Genomic DNA, 25493 nt, shown 5'->3' on the forward strand with positions numbered 1-25493 from the left:
TTTTCTGTGTTCATTTTGTGTTAGTTATTAAAAGAAATTAAATAGAAATCATATACTAATGAGATAGACACAATTAAACATAAGCTAAAAGATGCATTTAAAAACGAAGAATTAGTAAGGCAAAGCTACTTGCTGTCACCACGTGAGCGGGGATTAATGATAAGAAATACAAATAATAAGACAATCACTGAGAATTGTATCTTTGTAAATATTATTATATGATAGTGTCTCACCCTTAAGGAATAACACCATCCGGCTGGGTAAAAGTCCAGAAAATCATGCTTTCTTATGTAGTACAGATTCAGCAATCACCAGATGTGGATGTGTGCATAAATATGTATATTTATGTACACCCATGCGCACACACAAAAGGGACATACTGAAGATAGCAGAAAATACTGTTTCAGAGAAAAACCCTGCTGAAAAGTGCTGCGCATTTTTTAAAAGAGTAATCCACAGTGTTGCCTCTTCAAAACTAGTGAAAGCATAAATAGTGTTTACTGGTAGTGGATTTGCATCATTATGAAATGTGGGCTCGCGGGTGTGCAAAATGTCTTTCATCAATTCTGACATTTACTCTCTTGATGATAAGAAAGATGGAATCAAACAGAGAGATTTCCACATGGGGTTTTACGTAACATCATCTGCCATACAGTGACGTAAAGGAGACATCAATCTCGCCAAGCGGGCACCACTTCTGCTCACGGTCACAGGGGACTTGCGTGCACTGAGCCTTTCAGTCAGTCGAGTTGAATCAAGTTCTCTGTGTTTCGCATTGGACTCATTGTGAAAGATAGTGATGGTGAGGCAAATGGAAGTTTGCACACTGTGGGGCAAACTGCTCTGAAGAGATTAAGCCTTGGGCACATCACCATTTGAAGATGTTCTCTTCAAAACAATAATAATAACAACAACAACACCACCAACAACAATAATAACAATAATAATAATAATAATAATAATAATAATAATAATAATAATAATAATAATAATAATGATAATGAACTGATTTTGCCTGCAGAGAATTACCTAATAATTGACTGTTTCTTCCTCTGTTTAGTCGTGGCCTCCACACTATTGTACATTGGTTGTGTTTATGAATAATTAAATAAAATAATTCGCTCTTTTCATTCTATTTCATGTTCTGTTAAAATAAGTTCTGGGAGATTCATTATTAATTCGATTCAACTCATGTTCACAAATGATTCTCTTCAACTACACTGAATGTGAACGTTACTCCCACATCTTCGTCACGCCCCATGCTGTGAGCGTTGAAGTCTGCTTGCTTTTGTTGTGAGGATACATTGCCATCTAGTGGCAAGAGGAGAGAAAATGTTACAATTTCTACTATTGCGTGTTTGTAACGTTTGCAGTATACGATGCTATATTATGCCTGTAATATTTGAATATTTGAATATGTATAGTGAATCATACGTCCTATAGATCGTTATGTTTGATAAATGTGTGCATTTCAAGCAAACAAAATGCGGTATGTATTTTTTATTTATCCTATAACTGCTAGTCAGAAAAAGGTAATTTAAAAAAAATGTTATAATGAAGAAGCACACTGGGATTTAAAGTTAGAAGCAGTCATACACATTTAGCACATGCAAAATTGTGGCATTGCAATACAATACAATGATTTTCTTGAAAACTATTCCTACCACTTATTGTAACATACCCACACATGCACACAGTAACTTGCACTGCTCAGAGACCTGCGTAAACAGCAGCGTTTACACACATACAAACGCACACACACACACACACACACACACACACACGAGTTATGCAATCACCCACACAGATGCGCACCACACTGTTCCAAGAACTGACAAAATAGGACTGTTTAAAATAGTGTCAGATATTCGGTAGATGCTGTTTATATTGCAGCCTGTGCAAAACATTCCAGACTGCGGGCCAACAGTAACAAAAAGCACCTTTACCAAACTCCAGTCGTACTTAGTACAACCACCAGGCCACTCCTGAAGGATGTGATTGGGCTAATTTTGCTGATAATCACAAAGTACATCAGAAATATGATGCAAGCCTAATTGTGTGGTACTTTAAAAACCTTTTTTTTTTTTTTTTTTTAACAGTGGTATCGCTGGTAAATCCATCCTCTATGTATTTATCTTGCTCCACCTTTCAGAGATTTTGTGCTGAAACCCTCAGAAGTGGAACTTGACCCTTTATGATTTCACAAAATGCACCGTTTCTGCACGTCACACGGGTTCATGACACACCTCCCAACCTGGTGTTTGTTTCATTCTGTTTAAGGGCATCGTGGCTGCTTTGTTTTTGCTCTGTTATACAACAAAGGATCAGTCTTGGCAACTGTACTGTGGTCTGAAAAAACAACTCTGGGTGTACGCAAGGAAAAAAAAAGAAAGATGGTTGAACCTTAAACTGCAACCTTTTAGCAAATACCGGCCGACCAAACTAACAGCATTCCAAGTTACCCAGCTGCTCATAAGATATATCAACTTTATACATATGATATCTGTTAAAACAATAATATAAAAATCAACACAAAAGGCATTCTTTTTGAATTATAACTAACTATGATTATCTTGTGGTAAACTGCCTTTGTAATGACACGTTTAAACCACAAGATGGCTTTGTATGTATGTTGAATGTATACACGGCAGCAGTTTCAGGCTAAATACAGTAAATGGTGTATGCATACATACATACGTGGATATAGGTATGTATGTATGTATGGATGGATACATATCTATAGAAGCATACACCCGCAAATACAAGACTGTTAATTGGTGAATATTCTTTATTTTTCTGAACTTCATCCAATGATAAAAAAAAAACCAATCATATTAATGCAAGCATAATATATGCATGTTTGATTGAATATTAGCCATCCGTCAATGGCTTTGTTGCAAGAATGGCCGCAAAATACACCAATAAAACAGGGAAAATAAATTAGCACGGGTTACATCTGTGCTGTGCTTGCATGTCGGCTGACGGAAGCACGTTCTAAATCTGCATGCAAAAGCATCCCGGGGGACTTCCAATGCTGCGTAGGCAGTGACGCAAAATGTAATGCCTGCAAGTGATGCTCAAAATGTTATCTGAGGGTTTGAGCTAAATCAATTAGGGGCTCCCTAGCAGATTGCGATCGGCCCCCAGAGAGCACTTAGCCTAAGAATCAGGTGAGAGCGGTGCATTGGGGACCGTGCGAGCTGATGCTACTGCAGGGGGAGTCAGCAGGTATGCAGCCTAATTGTTGACTGTACGCAGGCCTCTCCTGACAGAGTACAATGGTGCCTTAAATGATTTGTGTGCGTGTGTTTGTGTATGAACGAGGCAAAAAAGAAGGGAGGGGGAGGGAGGAGGACACAATTACCAGGAAGGGCCAACAAATGGTTTTCCCACATGCACAATTAGCGGAGTGAATGTCAAATATGTGCTGTCCTATGCACACGCACACACATACATGCACACACACGCACACACATACACACACATCCACACACGTGAGCCACCATTGACGCATGCAGTCATATGCCATATCGGGCAGATTCAGAGTTGTCTGGCAACAATGGGTTATGAACACAAAAACAGCACATGTGCGTTCAACCTTGTCTGCTTGTCATATGCAAAATAACCAACTGGAGCGGGCCTGCTGCTTATGTGCACAAAGAGACAGTGCTGGCGTGTCAGAGTGACTGCTTGCAGGCTCTTCCACCATCTTCTTAGAGAAGATTTTTAGGATTTATTTATTTATTTTTACATTTTTAGTATAGGATCTTACTGTGAAAGAAACACTCAAAGTAAATATACATTTACGTACCTGTTAAAGTTACTTTCCTAAAAGGCGTCAAACACTGGTGAGGAATTCTTCTTTTTAGGTGAATATTATATTATAAACATTGCAGAATGATATTCAAGAACAGCTGCAAGTTCTGCAGTTGAAAATGCATATACTTACATAAAGTCGCATGAAAGTCTGACTGTACATTCCTTTAATCAAGGTACTAAATAAATGTTCCTTCAACCCCTGCTGCTGCAGCATTGTTTCAGCCTTAAGCCCGGGGATGCTGGACCTCTTTATGGGCGCTGTGATTGTGGGGGAACTATTTTCAAGGTGCTTGTAGGTGGGGATTGTGTCTCCACTGGCACAGGCTCTTACTGTTGCCATGGTGCTTACATTGTCTCCCATTGCACATGGACGTGGCGGATCTCCTCACGTGGTCCATTAATGTGTTTCAAAATCATTGAAAAATAACTTACCAGGGTCCCTTGCAATTAGCTGTTGCCCATGCATGCCATGCAAAATCCCATTTTGGGATGTTTTGCAACAAAGGACAGTACCTCCAACACCTCCAGCCCTGTGTTTATTCCACCCTCTGAAACCACCTGGTGTCTGCCCCTTGACAAACATACGCAAGAAACACCTACACGGCAGCTTTAGCAGCAAACTAACACTGGGGGTTTATGTGGGAGGCTGCAAACAAAAGGCTAATTAAATTGGGTTTTTTTTTGTTTTTGTTTTTCCAAGATCTGGAGTGTTTTCCTTTGAGTAAATAACTGCCTGGCTTCTCCACTAGCAAAAAAACCAACAAAAAAACCGTCAAAGCCCAAAATGGACATAGCATAATATGGGATGTTTAAATTAGAGCCCCGAAAATCTTGTGGCAGCTGCGTGATTCTGCAAAACCGTGACGCAAATGGCATAAAAAACGCTTGCACAGCAGCGTCGGAATATTCTCCTGTTTCAATTCAAACTCCCGGCAAGTCTCAGCTCCCAAGTAGGATGAGTCATGAGAGGGAAGGTAATCACAGGCAATGATGTGGACCGCTGCAGGGCAAGCCCCGTTGTGGAGGAATACCCTTGAGAAAGTCCACACCGCCGCCGCTGCCTGCAAAAAAAGCGACTGTTCATCTCGGGCTCAGGGATCGCCCCTGTGCCCGCTAGACCAATCGGGGAGCAGGGCTCATCCAGTGCAGGTGCGCTTGCGCAATCGGCGTCGGTTTTACAGGCGAAGCCTCGACGCCATTGGTCGTGGTGAGACAGGGGGCGTTCCATTCTCTCGCTCCAACAACAGCACCATCTCTGGCAGGTGGTGTCGTGATGGGAATTCCGGCCCTTTTCAGAGAACTAGTTCTTTTGGCTCGGCTCACTAAAAAGAGCCGGCTCTTTTGTCTTGGTTTCTTTTTGATTATATTATTCTATGACCAAATGATTAGCTAAAATAAATTACTATTCATGACAATTTTAAATGTGTGTGTGTGTGTGTGTTTAATACACTCAGCATGGAGCACAGTGCTCTAAAAAAAAGTATAAATATAAATGTAAATCACCAAAATAAACACCCACCCCAATGCAACTATGTACAAATGAAAGAACAACATCAACAAAACGTCACAACAAAACCAAAAAATAAATAAATAGCAAAAGGCATAAAAAAGGCTAAGTGCAGCATTTGCAAAACAACAACAACAAACACAATCACCCCCACCCCCCAAAAAATGGCTCCCATCCAATCTGAAGCCGGCTCTCTTTTTCATTCCAAAGATCCGGTTCGTTCGCGAACGACCCATCACTAGTGTGTGTGTGTGTGTGTGTGTGTGTGTGTGTGTGTGTGTGTTTTCAAACCATACGGTGGGGCTAATGTTTAGTGCGGTGTTTGGAAGGACTAGTTTTAGGGAGATAAACGAACACACACACACACACACACACACACACACAGACACACACACACACTGGGTGGAGTGAGCAGCTCGGCTCGGCTCGGAAGCGTTGTCGTATTGACGTTTCGCACGCGCCGACCGGAACCGCGGTGAATGAGACGAGCAGCGCCGGGGTCCCCCCTCTTCTAAAGCAGCGCACACACTCTTCTTCGGTGGTGGTGCTTCACTCCGCTCCGCTGGCCCAGCGGTGAACCAGACGACCGTTCCTTCCAACCATGCAGCCCCGGGAGAGAGACGGAAAGGGGCCGGCGTGCGAAGCGTGAGTGAGCCCGCGGTTCTTCTTCACATCCTGGAGCCTCACCGCCGGCGCCGCGCACGACACGCACGACCCCGCTGGATGCCAGTTTGTGTTGATTGTTCGGGGCGGTGGGGGGGAGGAGGCGGCGGAGGAGATTGGTCGGAAGCGGCCGTGCCTTTTGTTTTCATCCGGGGGGTGCGGGAGGGGAGGGGAGGAGAGGGGAGGTCGCTTCATTTTGTGATATGCGGACCCGCGGACGCCACGACGCGCAAATGAGGGGACGCTCGTTTCTGTTTTGAAGCGAGGAGGTGGTGGCGGCGGTGGTGGTAGTGGTAGTGGTGGGGGGGAGAGGAGGAGGAGAAGAAGAAGAAGAAGAAGAAGAAGAAAATGAGGAAGCGTTTTGACGGAGCACCAGAAAACGGCAAGAAGGTCTCGTCGTCCGTGGGCCTGGATTCGACTAAAATGAGAAGGAGAGAAGCGAACGCGGTAGCGGCAGCGGCAGCAGCAGCAGCAGCAGCAGCACCACCAGCAGCAGCAGCGGCGGCGGCAGCAGCAGCAGCATGATCGTTTCCCCCCGCAGAATGACGCCGAAGGAGGTTAAACGGTGGAGGTAGACGAGACGCAGCATCAATGAAGGAGGATCGGACAAGTTTGAAGTCGCCCGTGATGAACACAAACACTTTCCATCTCGACTGCAGACAGCTTTCACTAGACTGAAATAATTTTTTTTTTCTACTCTCGGCTTGGTGTATTTTTTCTTCTTCCTGAAAGCCATCTGTTTTAACATTTTGCATTTTTCGGCCTCTATCAGTGAATATTCTTTTCTTTTTTTTTTTCTTTTTTTTCTTTTTATTTAATACTTTTGATCCGGTTTCAGCCCCGACTGTTCAATGGAAGTATGTTATCAGCTGCCGGTTTTGCCTCTTGACAGGCCGGTTCCTAAGCATGTCCTTAGCCGAAGGGGAGCCATTAGTTTCAGCTCCAGCTCTTCCCTCTTCGGGGCTCCAGATCCGAGACAGCTGTCACAGGTAAATAACCTCAAAATGCCATCCTACACATGTTGTATTTTTTTTTTTTTTTTTTTTTTTTTTTTAATGCTTTTGCACAGGCCCCTGCTGCAGTTAAAGCTGGGTTTCCCCCCCCCCCTTCAAACAACTAATTTGGAATCCACTGGAATCTCTCAGGTGGTTGTTAGGTATCTAGGCCCTCACACACACACACACACACACACACACACACACACACACACACGCGCAGTGAGTGTGGATGATGTCTTTATTCCTTGCTGTTAAATGGATGTGATTTTGCTCAGTTTCAGCTCAAACATTGATAACTGTTGCAGGTCGTTTGCAGGTCTTTGCAGGTCGTTGCATGCACACCAGCGCTTTCTTATCTTTGACAAACTTTAAACCCATCTCCTGACCGCTTTGCATTGGTGCATGTTTCCCCCAGATAAAGGCCGTACTGGGTTACACTCAAACCACCACTGAGTGGGAGATAGATAGATAGAGAGAGAGAGGGCCTGTTTGAACTTTTCCACCTAAATCCTTGTGTCGGAGACAACATGCCCCTCCAGCGCGTCGCTCGTGCAAAAAAAAAACTAAACAAATTAAAAACAACATCAACCGTGTCCCAGTCCAATTTCCTGCTTTCTCACGGCGTCGATTCTTGAAAATGCACCTCAACAACATCTGTGGTGTGTTGTGGTCGTGTGGGGGTGGGGGGGTCGTCAACGCGTCGCTCGACTCTTTTGCACTCTCGCATGAAATGCATCGCAATGCTTTTAATGCATTAACCTAGCGGCGGATTAACCTCAACCAGAAGCTTGCGCGTGCGATGAAGCACGGCCCCCGTTTTTTTTTTTTTTTTTTGCAGCGACGTTGTCAAACAAACTGCCCTCAAGTTCTCGCACAAAGTCATGAGTCCGTGAACTCTTGTCCCCCCTCACACTCGGAAATAAAAGTAGAGACTTCTCTCTTTGCTCCGGTAGGTTTGCATAAACGATTTGCACCATTTCCTCCGTCTCCTCGGAGGTCCCGCTCACTGCACGTGATCAGAAACCCCCCCCAGCGTGTTAGTATCAGGTCGCAGTCTTAACTCTGTGAGCCTCCTCCACCCCCACCGATGGGTCTGTCCATTAGTGCTCCGAACAAGACGCTGCTCCACTTAACCACCCATGTGTGTCCAGTTTGAACCCATCACGCCATCGCAGGCCGTTTTCCCCCATAATGCAAAGCTGCGGCTGTCAAAGGCCCTCAGTGTTGTTCGTCCTTCGCTTTGCTTTTTTTTTTTTTTTTCTCTATCAGTGGGTGGTTTACAAGTGTTGTTGCTGCACGTCTGACACGTCTGACACTTTAGTCTTTGCATCCATTTGAGATGTTGAGATGAGCTGTTTTGTTTTTTTTAACCGAAATTTTCCCACGGCCACTTCTTGCTGTGTCGGAAGAGATTTAGCAAACAGGAATCCTTGTGCAACTGTGGTCCTTGGATTTTAGGCCAAAGAGGGATCACTGGAGAGGTCCCAAATCCTTAGCGGGAGGTGGGGGGGGGGTGGGGGTAGTGTGGGGGTAGTGTTTTGGCCTCTGCACTCAAACACTAGTAGGGAAGGCGGGTAGCGCAGAAGATCTTTCAAGAGTTTGTTATTCCCAATCAACAAGTGCAAGATGCGTTTTTCGTCCCGCTCGCCGGCGTCGTCACTTCATGCTCGTGGAGAGGCTGTCGAATCTCGCAGGCCCTGACACACGCACACACACACACACACACACACACACACACACACACACACACACACACACACACACGAGCGCGACGTGCCCCGACACCGGTGGCGAGCCGTGCAAACACACGCCGCTCACGTCGCCGCTCGCACAAACGTTGCGTTTCTCGGGCCTCTATTTTGCAAACGTGATGGGTTTTGCACTTGTCCTTTTTTCCGCGCGCGGTTCCGCCAGCCTGTTGTTTTGCGGGGTGCCGCGCTGCACTGCACCGCTGCAGCAAAAAAGCCACTTAGGCATTCGCCGGGGCTCTGTGGGCAGCGGTTTGGCCTCTGGCCAGACTCGCAGATGGCCCCCCGAGTCTCTCGCTCTCTCTTCTTTCTCCGGCTATCTTCTTCCGATCGCTCGAAGGGGCCGACCTCCCCCCTCCCTCCCTCCCTGTCTCCTCGAGGCGCCCGCCCCTCCCCCGCCTCCTCCTGCTTCCCCCCCCCCACACACAGGCAGATAAAGACATTTCCTCTTGTAAACAGTGAACGAGAGAAAACACGCGACTGGAGTCGCGGGCGAACGTGTCGGGTCGCGGAATGCCGGCGATGGGTGTAAATATGCCGCTGAGGAGGCGTCGAGAAACACCCGTCCGAGTCAATGGGCCCGGTTGTCCGTTGTGGCGCGCCGGCCGAGAAGCGAGCTGACGTCGGAGGCCGGCGACGCTCCAGGACGAGAAACCAGCAGCAGCAGCAGCAGCAGCAGCAGCAGCAGCAGCTCATGGCCTCATGTGATTCCCATTTGAACTCCCCCGACACGTGCGAGCGTTTACGTCCGCGGTGAACTCGGCCGCCGCGTTCACAAGCGCGGCCAGAGTCCACGTCTTGTGGCGCTGATGAGGCTCCCGACACGCAAACACCGGCAGATACGGCGGGGAGTCGATACACAGATGCCGAGTATTGACCAGGCAGCCCTGAGTGCTCGCATTGTTCTCGCCGATAATGGCAGAATAGCCGGCCTGGGGAGGTTGGCGGGGGGTGACCTTTGACCCGCCCAGCGGCCTGGTTTGTCATAACCCCCCAGATGATGATGATGATGATACCCCCCCCCCCTCCCCCCCAGTGAGGGTGGGAGGTGGAGCGGCTGCCTCGTCGTCGACACTGCGGGTTGTTTTTGCGGGCCGCGAGATAAGAGGCGCTTCATTCTGAGCGAGTCGTGTATGTTGATTTTAACTGTGCCGATAAGGCTCGCTCTCTCTCTCTCTCTCTCTCTCTCTCTTTCTCTTTCTTTCTCTTTCTCGCGCTCTCTCTCTCTGTCTCTGTCTCTCTCTCTCTCGCTCTCTCTCTCTCTCTCTCTCGCTCTCTTCTTCTTTTTTTCACACCCGCTATCGGATTGACGTAGTTTCAGGATGTGGTAAGAATGCTGAAGGAGCCGCTCAGACTCGGCGTCTGCTTGTTTCACAACCACCGCCTCCTCGCCGAGGCCTTTAACTCTCTCTCTGCCGAAGGCCGGGGGGGGGGGGGGGGGGGTCCGGGCCCGGGCCCGCTGGCTGGCTGGCTGGCCGGCCGGCAGCGTGCATGAATGGCAGTGTTTGTTGTCGGCAGAGGATGTGGTTATTTAGTAAATAAATAAACCCGGCTCGATGCCCATCCCCCCGCCCCACCCCCTGTCCGACGTCCCCTCTTCATTTAAACATAAACAGCGGCTCTCTCTCGCCCCTGCTTGCTAGCTCGCCCCCCCCCCCCCCCCACCTCATCCCAGTATCACGTGACCTCTCTGTTTTCGTCCCGCAGTGTCGGACGCGTTGGGCCGTGAGACTGTGTTTTCTACACATCAACCCCCCACCCCCCCCACCCCACCCGGCTGGATACTAATTATATTTACGATACTCATACGGACATGTGAGATTAACTCCCCCCACTGTGTCAGGAAGTGAGAATTACTAAACTGAAACGGCTAAACGGTCGTCCGCGGTCGCTGCGGTCAGTGGTGGTGGTGGTGGGGGGGGGGCATTTGGGACGGCGGCGCCGCGGCATGAAAGGAATTCCTGCGCGAGGGGGTCGACAGCGTGCGAAAAAAAAAGAAAAAAAACGAACACCCAGCGGAATCGCGTTCCCGCCGCGTTGAGAGCACGAAGCCGCCAAGAGATTAATGATTCATCGAGCGGACGGCCTCGATTGGAGTTTTACGACTTGTCAAGTGTGCCGCTTTTGCTTTTTTTTTTTTTCCTCTCTTTCGGCAGGGCCAAGCCACCCCCACCCCCATCCACCCCCTCTCACCCTCCCTCTCGCAAAGCCGCCACAGCTGGAGTGTGTCAGAGTGGACAGCAGCGTTCCCATAAACCACTTGTGTACAGCGTGCACGCACGCACGCACGCTCAGCTCGGCTCAGTCCAAAACCTGTCGGCGTTTATGGCCTAACACTCGCTCACTGGAATGCGAGCGTCCCACACAGCCGGAGCGCCGCGAGAGGTCATAACTCAGAAGGAAGCTTTCAGTTTATGAAAAAAAAAAAAAATCGTGCCGCTTTTATCTCAGGAATTTTTACGCAGCAGCTCGTGTGTGTATTTGGTGCTTTGTTTCCCCATATGCCACTGTATATGTTTACATATATATATATGTATGTATATATTTATACGTGTGTGTGTGTGTGTGTGTACCGATACTGGTGGGTTCCCCTTTTTGCCCCCTCTCAGCTGACTCACTGTCTCTGCGCTCAGTTAAAAACCCAGCAGTGAAATAAGTAATACTGGGAGTAGGTTTCCAGTAGCTGAAAGGAGGAAGTGCGAGAGCTGCAACCGGACGGCTGAACGCCGTTCACATGGCGCCCGCCAGCCCGCCAGCCCGCCCGCGGTATCGGCTCCATCTCAACGCTAAGATGAGCGTGTTTGTGAAAGCCGCTGGGCCTTTTCGGAATTTGCATCTGTGAGACCTCGGCGAGTTTCTTTTGTTGCGTTGTTTGTTTTGTTTGTTTTTTTCCATTTCAACATGCGTAATACACTCACTTTGAGTGGCGATAAGGCCCCCCCCCACCCCCGGAGGAGTTATTCAGCGCGCCTCGGCTGGCCCAATTTCGCCGGATTCCGGAGAGGTCACTCGAGTTCACGTCTCGGAGCCTTTGGTGACGTCGTTAGCGTCTGCTTAGCTGTGGGAGTCGGGGGGGATGACGAGCATTAAATCCCCCCCCCCTCCCGGCAGGGTAAACCTCACCCAGATGAAAGTTTTGACATCATGGGCCGCCCCCCCCCCCCCCCCTCCTACTCCCCCCCCCCCCCCTACTTCTGACCTCTGAAATACCAAGTGCCCCCAGCTGCTGACCCCCGGGGCGGCGGAGGCTAAGCCCAGATCACGAACAGAGCTGTTTGCAAACGGGTTCACGTGGAATCGCAGGGGCCACAATGAGCCGACTGTTGCCGCCTGCAGAAAACTCCAAGCGAAACTGACTTAGACGGAGCTAGCAACAATCTTTTTTTTTCTTCTTTTTTTTGAATTTGCATGTGGGTCAGAAGGCATTTTTATGTCGTAATTGGAGTTTCTCGACTGATCATCCTGGTTTGATGAGACTGCATTTGAAAAATGCTCTGCGATTACCAGGAAGTTGAGCGTGTCACTAGCTGCGTTTCCATGACCCCTTGGATTGCGCAAAACGGAAATATCTAAAAATTGGTCATGGGAAACACCTGAACTTTGAAAACTTGAACTTTGAAACTTTGAGTTGGTTTTCCAGACAGTCGATATGGAGTTATATCGCAAAAGTGTTTTTCCACATTTACACGTCACTAGACGTGACGTACGGGGTCACGTGACCAGTTCAATTCAAGTGAAAATGTTTGGACGGAATATTTTTTTCCAAGTAATCAAAGAAAAAAATGACCATTATTGAGAACAAGCAAATTTTACGAGAAAGCTCGTAAAATTTCACGGGACGAGATATTGCGAGAATTACGGCTTATGCGCTTCGAACCACTCAATGGAAACATTTGCAAATCGCTATCGTACTTTGTCGGAATTTTAGAAATATCGCTTTCATTTTGCTAAAAACTGTCATGGAAACGCAGCTAGTTTGTTCAACCACAAGATTTGATTGGTTGAATGCTCGACGATCAAGCCTTGAAAGAAAAGGCTGTGCTGTTGCACGGATATCAGGGGAAGCAGCAGCAGCAGCAGCAGCAGCAGCAGCAGGCGCTTGGGAAATTTCGCCAAATTTCACAGCGTAATTTAACTCCCCCACTGAGACAAAAAGCCTGTCGAGTTTCCCAGTCCGAGCTCTAAAAATGCACGTAGCCGCAGTCTGACTTCACCCCGTGGATGTGAAAGTGAAAACAAAGTGCGCCACTGTCTTCTCCGCTCATCCCCTGCAGGTCTGTGTTGCAATCGCGGATGTGATGGTTTTGAAAAGCAACCGCAGCTCTGTGACGGTTTCACACTCTTACTTAACCGTTCTTACTTTAACTCCTCAGACTTTCTGCACATCCTCATACCCATATATATATATATATATATATATATATATATATATATATATATATATATATATATATATATATATATATATATATATATATATATATATGTGGTATATACACATATGTATACATGTATGTATACATATTCTTTTTTTTTGTCATGCACCATCACGGCGGATTTGTCGGTACTCCGCCTCCTGCTGTTTGTAGAGGAATCACAATGTCCCGGTTGAATGGCAGCGAGTGCACGTGAGGTGCGACCCCGGTGCAGGAATGACGTTTACGGTCCTTTAACGCGGCAAATCAAATAACGCTCAGGGGTAAACATTGTTTGTCTCCGTTAATGCCATTAAAGGCCTCCCGTGAGGAAAATATTGAGTTTGGTCGCCAGTCAACTACTCATATCGTGAATGAGTAACTGACTTTCTCGTTCTCTCTCTCTCTCACACACACACACACACACACAGACACACACAAACACACACACACACACACATGCAGTCTGAGTTGCTAACTGGGCCGCGGCACGTGCAAGCGATCGGACGTCGGCGTTTCCATTGTCCTTTCCTATAATAGGCTTTCTGCTGATTGTAAACATTCGGAAAAAGAAAAAAGCCGATGTCCCCGATGCGTCAGAGGCACGTGACGACGATGACGAACCGGTTGGTTGTTCAAGTTCCCCTCCGACCTGCGTGCCGTTTCATGAGGATTGTGCGTCGCGCCTCCCTCTCGCCAGTTCACATCGGAGCACATGCCAACGTCCGCCTTGGTGCCAAGCGTTGGCTTGTGTGTGTGTGTGTGTGTGTGTGTGTGTGTGTGTGTGTGTGTGTGTGTGTGTGTGTGTGTGTGTGTGTGTGTGTGTGTGTGTGTGTGTGTGTGCTGACCAAAAGGTTTGTTTGGGTAAGGTTTGACACTCCTGCTCCTCCTTCCATTCCCAGCGCTCCGCCGCCGATACCAGGCCAACACACACACACGCACGTGCACGCACATGCTGCACAATACAGACAATCTATAATATTCACACACTAACCACCGGTTCTGTGTGTAAACACGGAGGCCCTGTTGACACTATAATGCAGCTCCGCAGATTTACCCGCCCTGAGTCAAGCTTGTTTGCCTGCCAGTAAAATATTAGCTTTACGTCGGCGGCGTTTGGCGGCGGCGGCGGCCTGGAGGCTCAGAGGAGAGCCGGTGCCGCCGCGCTCCCTTTGTTTGCCAGGAAGACGGACAATATTTCCGAAACGGTTTGAGGTCATGAGCGTTTTGCCTGCGCCAAAGTGGTGTTTTCGGTGTGGGGTTTTGGCGCTTGCGGCTGGAGAGTAGGAAGCCCTCAGGCCTGCTCGGGCTGGAGGTAGACTTGTGCAAAAATACCGCGTCGGCTTGTCTGCGGTTTGGGTGGCTGTTTTTTTGCCGTCGGGAATGGTTGAAGTGAAACTGGTCTCGTGACCCGGTGCGTCACGTCCGGTGACGTGTGAATGCGAAAAATGTGTTTCCACGACACTTTTGCCAGATACCACCGTATCGATAGCCCTGGAAAAAAACCATTGTGATTGTGATATTTAAGTCTATACGTTAAAGTGTTTCCATTACCGGGGTTTTTTTTTTATCGCGATATCTCGGCTTTGCGCAGTTTTTCTGCGAAGGAAATGTTTGGTGAAGATTTCCACTAAATGCGGTGAGATCTTGGCTTTCTAGCCGTTGAAGCAGCTGGTCAGTCGGGGTCCTTCAGGTCGGTGGGGGGGCTGTGTAATCCAAGACGAGTCAGTCACCTCGGTGGGCGCATCCTGCGGCAGCTGTCTGCCAGAAATGGCGAATATGCAGCGCCGACAGTCTTGCGCTCTTATCTCTTCCTGCTGCAGCAGCTGCCTCCTGTCCAAGGGAAGCACGGCAGCCTCCGACGTGAAAACAAAGCAAGATAGGAATCAAACGAGGTGCTTTTGATTGAGTCTTACGACATGCCTGCTGTCATCAATGCCCAACGCGTGTGCCGCCGGCCTACCTGCGGCACAGAGTTCCCGATCCATTGAGGGAAAAAAAGCCTGGATGCCTGGCCGAACGCCGGCGTCGGCGCAGCCGTGTAAACACAGAGGACAATGATGTCATCAACCCGTCTGCGCGCGCTCATTGTTCCGTGCAATGAGCCCGCGCTTGAAACGACAACAGCGGCGATGAAAGACTCTGTTTGTGTTGAGGGACCAGTGAAAGTTCGGCGTGAAGCCGCTTGATTGAATCGCATCTCGCCAGGGTCTTTTTGCTGCACTCTGGAGCTCTGACGAGGGGCTGCGCTCGCCTCTCTTGGTGTTTTCGCCGTTTCGAACGTTAGAAGTGCTCGGGATTATTATTATTTTTTTTTCTCGTGTTTGAAAGGCTTTGCAAACATTCGTAATTCAGACGCTGTCGCGAGAAAGAAAAGTTGTCATTCTGGTTTTTGGTTTTTTTTTGCACAGGCTTTGGTGGTTTGACAAACCGCAAATTCAAATCCACATTCAAATACATTCAAATTGCACTTTAACATTGACGTCAGATGAGGAAATCTTTTCTTACCCTTTAAACTTTACTCTGCTGGCAGAGTTTCAAAGTCAAATAATAGCAGAAAAAAAAAAAAAAAGATTTCTATTTGTGTGAAAGGGCGTGCGCTTGTTTGTGTGTGTGTGTGTGTGTGTTCACATAGCACGTGTGCTTGTCACATGACTGATAACAGCGTTATACGAGCCTTATTGGGCCGATATGGAGCTGGAACATGTTTATCACTGTGACAGTTTACACACAACCGTCCCGACACGGAAACACACACACTCGTGCACAGAGCAGATTAGCAACGGGCGCGACTCGCCCACCCAACCCTGAGCGCCTGGAGGAACCAAAGCAAAGCTGCTTTTTCAGTACGTTTTGAGTAGGGATGCAAATGATCGTTTAATTCAGTAATCGTTAGTTGATTGACCTTATCGATCGATTAATGATTAATTAATCAGTGGCCATTTCTGCTGAGAACCACCTAAATTTCACAATGAAAAATGTGCAAGGAAGACATTGTTTAATCCTTGAATAATGTTGAGGGTCCAATGTGACCCAGTTTAACATTAGAGAACAGTAAAAACAGCCTCAACATTTATCCTTTGACTTGAACCTGACTTATAATGGATCACATTTCAACTTTCTTTTTTAATAAGTTGTATAAAAGTAACTTGTTCTAGGTATGTTATGACCATCGCAGTATTTACAGGTCAATTGCTCTCTCTTTCCTGCCACTACACGGAAAAAAAAGTTCAATTAACTGCAACTAATTTCATTTCATCGATTAATTGTCAACAGCCCTCGTTTTGGAGGTCTTCTCTTTTCTTTCTTTTGTGTTCACATTGCTGCATTGACGCACCGTCGTTCCTTCAGTAGAATCATAAAAATGTGAAATACGCAGCGTTGACGGCATGTCTTCTCTCTCCTCCGCCAGAGACGTGGGGCCATCTCTTACGACAGCTCCGACCAGACGGCGCTCTACATCCGCATGCTAGGTAAGTATTTCCTCTCTCGGTGCATGCGCCGGCGCACGTTTTCTGCATCCACAAACACAAACACAAACACACACACACACACACAAAAGTATTTTCCAAGCGTTGGTCCGAGCCCTTCCCCAACCCCCCGCGTCTGTTTACACGCGGGGAGGCTTAACAAGATGAGAAATGTGGAGCAGGAAGTGGAGATTAGCGCAAGTCGCACGGACGCTCCAGCCGCTCCCCTTTTTCGTCGTCAGGGGTCGACTCCAAACCGACGACGAGTTTTTGGCCGCTGCCCCATCGGTGCTGCCGGCGTGTTTTTCGTGTGTTTACGCACCCCCCCCCCGTTGCCCTCGGCGACCCCTAACAGCATAAGCGGATCAGAAAATGGATGAGAGGACGGTGCTCCTCTCTGGCTGCTCCGAGCTCTGCCACGCAAATGGATTCAGATGCATCCAGGAAGCCGGGGCCAGATCAACTCCCCGGCCGGCCGCCTAATCAATAAGGTGATCGGGGATGAGGGCTGCAATTAAGAGGCCCTGGGAGGCTCCGGACATCCGTCTTTCTGGGGCTCTGGGATGCGCCGAAAACAGAGGACGCAGCCAAATATGACCCTCTCGGCGGAACTTTGATATTTTCTAAATATCAAAGTCACGTTGGCTGCAGTCGCGCCAGCCGCGTCGCCGCACTCCTGCTCCGCTGCGGCTGGCTTAACAGCCGCTGCCGTGGCGTCACGTGCGCCCAGTCACGTTAGATTTACTGAGCCGACTGAAGGAGCTTTGTCTCTCTCCCTCTTCCTCTCTCTCTTCTTTTTTTTTTTTTTAAATCATTTTACCCGGCTGGGAGTGGCGCAGCGTCAGCGCCGTGAAACATCTGGGCGCTCAGATTTGAGCTCAGATGGAGCGCCGGCGGAGGCGCGCTAATGCGGTCCGCCGCTCGGCGTCGGGGCCGGCCCCGTTAATGCTGATGCGCTTTCAAATAGCAGGGCTCTGAGCCCTTTTTCGCCGCACCGGTTATAATGACGTGACCTACATCCCGCCCGGCGGCACCGCCGCTAATGCACCGCGGGGGGGAAACATGGACCCTGTGACTCACAAAATGCACTAATCGTATGAGTACGCACACACACACACACACACACACACACACAGACACGCACGCATGCACATACAAAGACGTACTCACGGACACACACACACATCCATGTGCTACACTTGAGGCGCCCCTCTTTCCATTTATTTTCCGACGAACAAAAAACGCTGGAGTGGAGTTGTAACGTGGAGTTTCTCACACCCTGATAGGAGCTTGTGTAGTATTCAAACAGCTGCTGTCAAGTAAGTGACTTCACGGTAGAGGGGCTGCTTTGAATGAAACCCTCACCCCACCACTTCGCACCCGCGACACCACCACACCGGGGGTTGCCGTGCACTACTTTCTTGACAATCATGCCCAGGTTCGCTCACTTTCCGCACCGCTGTCGCACCCCCACCCCCCACCCCCCACCCCGCCGCTGCACCAGTGTCACAGCTACTTCCTGTCACCTCACCGCTGCACCCGCAACAGGCTGCCAGCCGTCCAGCCAGTCCGTGACTGGACCCGCTTCCTGTTCCTCTGCCTGTCTGTAAACAGTCGCACGCAGACTGTCGGTCACTGCCAGTGGCTGAGCACAAACAAAGGCAGACTTGTAACCGACACGGCGTTGCATGCCCAGGTGTTGGAGTGATTTGTTTGTCTTTAAAATTTGGTGTCACCAGAGTGTGTGACTGTACCTACATGTAGGGTCAGAGCAAAGCTGTATTCTCTTTTATGGCTTCTTCTGTTGTGCTTGATTAAAGGTCCCATGTTTTACATGATTGGATTTTTTGACCGTCAAAAAAAAAAAAACACCTTGTAAATAAAGTTATAAATAAAAATAAAAAAATTGAAGAAGCTGCAAATTTAGCTCCGTCTCAGAGCGAACACCTTGCAGTGGGTGTTGCCACTGACCTTGGAGAGCTAGCGGTGCTACTGAGCAAAAGCAGTTTCGAGTGAGATGCACATTGCACAGTATGGGACCTCTAATAGAATCATGGGCTTCACCCTGTTTGATAGCTAAAGGAGTTTGGCTGCCCTGCCTTAAAATAATCATTATTTTTTAATGAAAAGCTAAGACATTAAGGTTTGGCTTTCGGTCCACATTCTGAGTTACACTAAGAAGCGTTGAATTATCCCTGTGTGATGAGGAAGAACACCAAATAACAAATGAATTATTTCGTTCATGTCCAACAACTACGGCTCACATGATTTTTTACATGTTGCTCAAATCGAGAGGTCATCAAAAATTCATTTGTCGAGGAGTTTCAAAAACAAGCTGACTTAAAACATCTGAAATATTTAGGAGGAGATATCAAAAAGGAGTGGTATCAAAACATGAGGGGGAAGGAAAAAAAAACGTCCAGTAACACCAGAGACAGAAATAACACGGGCAAAAATAGCAATTAAGTAAAGTGAGAGCAACAGAGGAGTTGTGAATTCTCTCTCATCTCAGAATGCTGCCAGAAAACCGGTTCTCTTTTGAGAAAAACCAAAGTGAAAAAATAAATAGAAAAAAATGCTGTCCGAGTGCAGCAGGGCACCAAGATAAAGATGAAATTCATTAGTTAAAGTGAAAGTGTTTTGCTTCCTCTGTGGTGAAGCCCATCCTTCTTGCACTGGGGGAAAATGAAACCCAGCATTGATCAAAATTTGCATCGCCGCCTTCCGTCCTTCCCCCCCCATCCCCCCCGAAGCGTCATAAAACTTGAGGAAATAAGTGTTAATTTCTTCCAGGAGATGTGAGAGTAAGAAGTCAGGTTGGATTTGAACCGGAACGAAGGAACTCCCACCCGTACCTGTGCATCGACTTCCGAACTCTCCACAGTGAGTATGAACTGTCGCCTTGAGGGGGAAAACCATTAGCAAAGAAAATACAACCCAAGTGCGGCACTTGTTGTCTGGCCGGGCTTGATTTTGCATGATAAAGATCGAGGAGTGTCTGGTTGGCGTCCGCCGTTGTGCAATCAACTTTGTTTGTGCGTCACCGTTTTGTTTTTTTTACAACTGGAGCGTAGCATTGTAAGGTGTCCATTGAGCTCAATAAAGTTAAATTAGCACGTTTTCTCCCCTGTGTTTGCATCCTTTTCCATTAACTCTCGGTTTTTAGCGTCGATGTCGAGTTGTGCCTTCCGCTTACCATCCAGGTGTTGCTGCGGCATCGGAGCACTTTGTGACATCACAAAGGGGCCATTCCACGCAACGTAGCGTGACACGAGAGAGAGAGAGAGAGAGAGAGAGAGAGAGAGCGCGAGAGAGAGAACGTGAGAATGAGAACATTTTGCTCGAGTGAGCTTTCAACGAAGTGGTGCCAGTGGGAGCGTTGACTTTTTAACCCGGGAGTAATCCCTGACACGGCGCCGTGCTTCCGGGTCGCGGCCGACTCAGACACGGCGGGCCGAGACCACTGACACAGCATGTCTGCCCCGCGATCCCAGACGGGAGGCTTACGAGTGGGCGGCTGTGTCAGCAGCCACGCACTGTTTGTGTATCTCGCTCGTTGCCGTCGCCCCCCCACCCAACAGAAGCTGTGAAGTGAGTGTAATTCAAATTAAAAGTCATTGTTTGACCGGGGGGGAATCTCTGCTTGTGTGTGTGTGTGCGTGCGTGCGTGCAGCGCGTCTGGGCTGCGGCTCGGCTGCGGGGAGGTCGGCGCCGGAGAGGAGGGTCCACCGGCTGCTCAGCTTCCAGAGGTACCTGCACTCGTCGCGCCTGCTGCGAGGAATCCCCCAGCAGATCCCGCTGCACATCCTCGATGAGGACTACACTGGACAGGCCAGAGTAAGACACACACACACACACACACATGCACAGACACACACTCTCCCAGCTGATGAATGACCAAAAAAAAACAACCTACAATTTGCTCCGCTTTAAACGTCCCTTTTTATTTTTTATTCAGAGATACGATTTAAAATGCATGTGTCTGTGGAGATTTGATTGATTGAGTGATTGATTGATTGATGGATATCTTTATTTCGATCATGTTCATGATAACTTAAAAAAACTGATTAAAATTTAAATAAAAAGTTAATGTCAAGAAATCAAAACCAACAAAGTAATAACTGAATCTGCCTTCCTGAAGGCTGAGGGAGAAGGTCATCTTTTCCATCCGTGAATGTCATTCACTGTGCTTATCCACTGCAGTGTTGTAGGTGGTTCAGGGTGCAACCAATGCCTTGTAGGGTCTTTTTTTCCCCCAGCGTTTATCAAGACACCAAATAGATATTCAACAGTCCGTCTGACCTGCGATTCCGAAATTCCTAACCCCCTTTTTTATTTTCATCTGTTTCTCGCAGTGCATGCTGGAAAAAGTGGGAAACTGGAACTTCGACATTTTCCTCTTCGACAGGCTGACAAATGGTGAGTCTCTGGAAGCAGCGCCGATCCACCGCTTTGCCAACGGTGCCACCTGTTGGAGAGACACCGACGCGGTGGTGAACTCTCCCCCTCTCTGCTGTCTCCCTCAGGGAACAGCCTGATCAGCCTGACCTTCCACCTGCTCAACCAGTACGGCCTGGTGGAGCTCTTTCAGCTGGACCGGGTCAAACTCTGGAGGTTCCTGGTCATGGTGCAGGAGGACTACCACAGCGACAACCCCTACCACAACGCCGTGCACGCCGCCGACGTCACGCAGGCCATGTACTGCTTCATGAGGGAGCCCAAGGTGAGGCGGGCAAAACCGCTTTCTGGTTTTCAGGGAGGTCGCTTAGCCGTCGTCGTCGTCGTCGTCATCTTTTTGTTGTGGTTTGTCGCGCAGCTCGCCAAGTCGCTGACCTCCTGCGACCTTCTGCTGGGGCTCCTGGCGGCCGGCACGCACGACCTGGACCATCCCGGGGTCAACCAGCCTTTCCTCATCAAGACTAACCACTATTTAGCTACACTCTATAAGGTAAACGCATGTTACCAGTGTAATGTCCGGTCGGCCGCTGGTCATGTGACCCTGTACCAAACCTTTCAGCCATAGTTGGGAAGTTTTTTTTATTGCGTTATTTAGGTTTTGCGCAATTCCAGGGGTAATGGAAACGCAGCTGGTGTCTGTCAGAGATAAAATCATGGAAACAGACTTCGGGCAAAGCTTGTGAAGGTTGCGCAGCTCCGAAGCGACTTGGATGGTGTAGGACAAACAGTTTATCATGCCGAAAACCAGCAAATCCAGTTTTCTGTTCCTGCCGTTGACGAGGAACGCTCCCATTGGCAGCTTGTTGTGCAGTCAAACCCCATCCAAAGCTGATTTGTCATTGATTTATGTTGTTTCCTCCCCCTTTTGTGTGCAGAATACCTCAGTTCTGGAAAACCACCACTGGAAGTCGGCAGTGGGCTTGCTCAGAGAGACCGGGCTGTTCTCCCACATGCCAGCTGAGGACAGGTCGGCCTGACACTGACACCACGCACAACTTCCTTCATCAGATCACATCACATCAGACCAGTCAGTGGGTTTTTTTTCTAAGATAAAGACTTATTCTCTGACCCCGGCAGCCGGAACATGGAGAGGGACCTGGGCTCCTTGATCCTGGCCACGGACATCAGCAGACAGAACGACTACCTGTCGAGGTTCCGCACCCACCTGGACCGGGACGACCTGTGCCTGAGCAGCTGCAGCCACCGCCTCTTCATCCTGCAGGTCGGCCGCCTCCTTCGTGGCGATGACCCCAACTCCCGGGTCGACGACACGCTCTAATTGTGTGTGTGTGTGTGTGTGTGTGGGTTTTTTTTTTCTATCTATTTCTCCTCAGATGGCTCTCAAGTGCGCAGACATCTGCAACCCCTGCAGGCCCTGGGAGCTGAGCAAACACTGGAGCGAGAAAGTGTGCAAGGAGTTCTTCCAACAAGGTTTCCCTCCCTTCTCTTTGAATCCGGGGATGCTGGATTTTGTGACGGCGATGGCACCCGGGATGCAGTAGATTCCTCCCAAACCAAGAAAAACATGCATTTTTTTATTGGATAAACTTTATTTTGGACATTGAAGTTCTTCATCTGATCGACAGCAGTTGACTAAAAACCTGTGAAGACGGTTTATTCTATTTCCTGGTGAGGGTAGAATATAGAAATTCTACATATTGTCCGCTTTTTTTTCAAAAGGTTTGCTGAAAAAGGCATCGCCGAACGCATTTCAATTTCACAAATACGAGGAATATCCCATTAATTCCCTCACGTCTTGGTGGCCGCGCCAGAACGCTTCCATCAAAGGAGCGCAGATCTATTTGCCGTTGTCGTCACAGAATCCGCCGTTGCTCACTGACTGAATACATTAAAGTCCAGTCGGCCTCAATGCATGTTTGTTTTTTTAAAAGCTGTTGCACGAATTCATCTCTGCAGGCGACATAGAGAAGAAGCACAAACTTGAAGTCAGCCAACTTTGTGACCGAGAGATCAACACGGTTGGCAACATTCAAATGGGTAAGAAACGAGTACTTTCAGCTGCGAATGCTTCCACGTGCGCAAATGTGAACACAAACACAAACACACACACACACACACACACACAAACACACACACAACGCGTGCATAAGGGCAGAGAGGCCAGAAAGCGGAACATGGTCGGTCCAACCCAGGAACTCCCCTCTCGATGTTTACACTTTTTATTGCAGCCTGTGGTAGAAAAACAACTGACACTGGGCTCAGGCTCGCCAAATATGAGAAGTCGGTTGAGGATCTTTCAATGTATTCTGCCACCTCCCACTTTCCCAATTTGGGAAAATATAACCAGTAAACCTTGACTGACTCTGACACTCTGCCCCATCGACCCTGCAGGCTTCATGACTTACGTGGTGGAGCCGCTGTTCGCCGAGTGGGCCCGCTTCTCCGACACGCGCCTCTCCCAGACCATGCTGGGCCACATGGGGCTGAACAAGGCCAGCTGGGGCGGCCTGCAGCAGGATCAAACCTCCGTCTCGGAGGAGGCGGAGCCCGGCGGCGCCAGAGCGGACGCGGAGGAGGCGGCGGGGAGCGGCTCCAAAGATATACCTCAGGGAAGCAGAGGTTCCTGACTGTCGGCTGCCTCGGAGCCTCCACACACACTCACACACTCACACACTCTGGCCCCTCCTGGTCCCCATGACCTTATGTTTCGTTGCTTTTTGCCTCCCATCTTGATAAACCACTGATTTTTATTTAATTTATTTAATTTCTTCTTCTTTTTTTTTGGCATAGAGCAATACATAGATACCTCATTTTGGCTACGTCTATATGTTCTCCCCCCCCCCCCACCCCCTTTTTATCGGCTTCGTTTTATTTATTTGTCCACTGTAGTTTTTCGGCAGAACCGACTGAACACACCACTTTCGTTCCCTCTTTCTCTTTATTTTTAATCTTGGTGAATCCTATGGGGGGGAAGCCGTGTCGAAAACTGAAGATATTTTTTTCTGGTATTTTGAAGTGCCATTTAAAGGAAAAAAAGAAAAAAAAAAAAAAAACAAGATTTGAAGAATGATCCGAGTCGGAATGAGACGTCTGGAGTATTCAGAGCCCTCGAGACTTTTGAGTAAAGCCGTGTTGCGTTTGTATTGAAGATCCTTCCTCATGTTCAAAAAAAAAAAAAAAAAAAGTGAAAAAAAAAATGTGACAAGCCCAGTCCCTTTGCTGCCTCTACGAAGACTGTTTACGCGTCTGTCTCCTCCTCGTCCGTCGTTCCTCTCCTCCTCTGGAATAAAGTGAATCTCGTCGGCTCCACGGTTTTGCCTTTTTCCAAGCGCAGATGTGAAAATGGAAAAAAACAAAACAACTCCCACTCGTTTTTGAACTGTCGTCCCACTGTCGAAGCCATGAGCGGAACCCTGCTACTCCCAACATCACCAGATGCCATAAGTGACTCCACCTGTGCTACGACAGGAAGAAGAAGAAGAAAGGAAAGTGTTCTTGCACTCCTAAAAATAACGACGGCGTTGGATGTGCAGCTCCATTTCCGAGACCCTGCGATGAAATCAGGTCTGTTTTTTTCCACTGAAGATGTTTCCCCACCCCTGACTTCTCCAGCGTTGAACGGACTCGACGGGGGAGGGGAGGAAGCGTCCCCGAATCAGGCTGGACGGAAGTCGCACATCTCGCATCTCACCCCCGGAGTTCCACGCAAACTTGACTCGCTCAGGGTTTTGCAAGAAGGGGCCGAATGCGGATGCGAGGTTTGCCGGTGTATTTTTCTCTATTGCGTTCCCCCACCCCCCCACCCGGCCGGGATTCTAACAGGAGGAGAGTCTCCCTCTGGGCAGGATGTCTCTCAGCCACATGCAACCTTGGAAGGAAGGACTGCTCGAACGATGCCTTAGAACTATGCACAAACTATGCTAAGTGACCAAACCAGCTCCTGTTTCCATCAAGTGCATGGTGTGCTTGTCTTTGAATGCACTGTCCGACCCCCCGACCCCCCCCCCCCCACTTTTTTTGCCTTTTCGTTTGTTGGTTTGAGTCGTCGTCGTGACGAACAACTCCGCCTTTTTGTGTTCTCCCCCTTTTGTACGAAAAAAAAAAAAATGGTCGAGTGACTTTTTGAACATTCCATTTTTTTTTTGTTATGTTTGGTTTTGTCCACGTTTGACCCTGTACAGTGGCACAACTTGTGTTTTTGGGTTTCGACATTTTTGAACGATAACAGGTGCTTTTCTTACTTTAGCTGATTTGTATTTTTGCTGTTAAGTGCTGTAAGACTGTTGATAAAAACTGTTTACAATTTGTTGCGACAGCCATTTTTTCGGGAAGACTTCAGTGTCGAGCCAGATTTTGTAAAGGCTTTGCTGTATTGACCCCTATTTTGATACATGCCTGTTGCAGTTCCAGTTTGTTAATAAAAACACGTTGTTGACAAAAATCTTTTTACTCAA

The 25493-nt window shown here is 48.4% G+C and overlaps 1 protein-coding gene across 4 annotated transcripts; it reads left to right on the top strand.

Annotated features, from left to right (window-relative positions):
- The first annotated feature begins 6271 nt into the window (after nt 1-6271).
- Nucleotides 6272-25480, top strand: pde7a (phosphodiesterase 7A). 4 transcript variants are annotated; one of them, XM_076050377.1, is made up of 13 exons: nt 6272-6978; nt 16563-16623; nt 17907-17939; nt 19414-19503; nt 20294-20457; nt 20976-21039; nt 21147-21343; nt 21437-21568; nt 21954-22045; nt 22156-22300; nt 22413-22509; nt 22996-23076; nt 23431-25480. In XM_076050377.1, exons 1-13 carry the CDS (start codon nt 6841-6843, stop codon nt 23664-23666), a joined length of 1530 nt encoding a protein of 509 aa, XP_075906492.1. In that variant the 5' UTR covers nt 6272-6840; the 3' UTR covers nt 23667-25480. The 4 variants fall into 4 exon arrangements, with proteins under 4 accessions (XP_075906492.1, XP_075906493.1, XP_075906494.1 ...); XM_076050378.1 differs by having other exon boundaries at nt 19417-19503; XM_076050379.1 differs by lacking the exon at nt 17907-17939 and having other exon boundaries at nt 6273-6978.
- The last annotated feature ends 13 nt before the right edge of the window (nt 25481-25493 follow it).

Source organism: Nelusetta ayraudi, unplaced genomic scaffold, assembly GCF_046127955.1.
Source record: "Nelusetta ayraudi isolate G7.1 ecotype Tasmania unplaced genomic scaffold, CSIRO-AGI_Nayr_v1 ptg000127l, whole genome shotgun sequence".
NCBI classification, from domain to species: Eukaryota; Metazoa; Chordata; class Actinopteri; order Tetraodontiformes; family Monacanthidae; genus Nelusetta; species Nelusetta ayraudi.

What these genes read in the sequence shown, in the direction of transcription:
- pde7a (XM_076050377.1), top strand. Translation starts at nt 6,841, where the DNA reads ATGGAAGTATGTTATCAGCTGCCGGTTTTGCCTCTTGACAGGCCGGTT. An exon ending in ACTACACTGGACAGGCCAGA is followed by an intron (nt 20,458 to 20,975) that starts GTAAGACACACA and finishes TGTTTCTCGCAG; the next exon opens with TGCATGCTGGAAAAAGTGGG. An exon ending in ATTTAGCTACACTCTATAAG is followed by an intron (nt 21,569 to 21,953) that starts GTAAACGCATGT and finishes TTTTGTGTGCAG; the next exon opens with AATACCTCAGTTCTGGAAAA.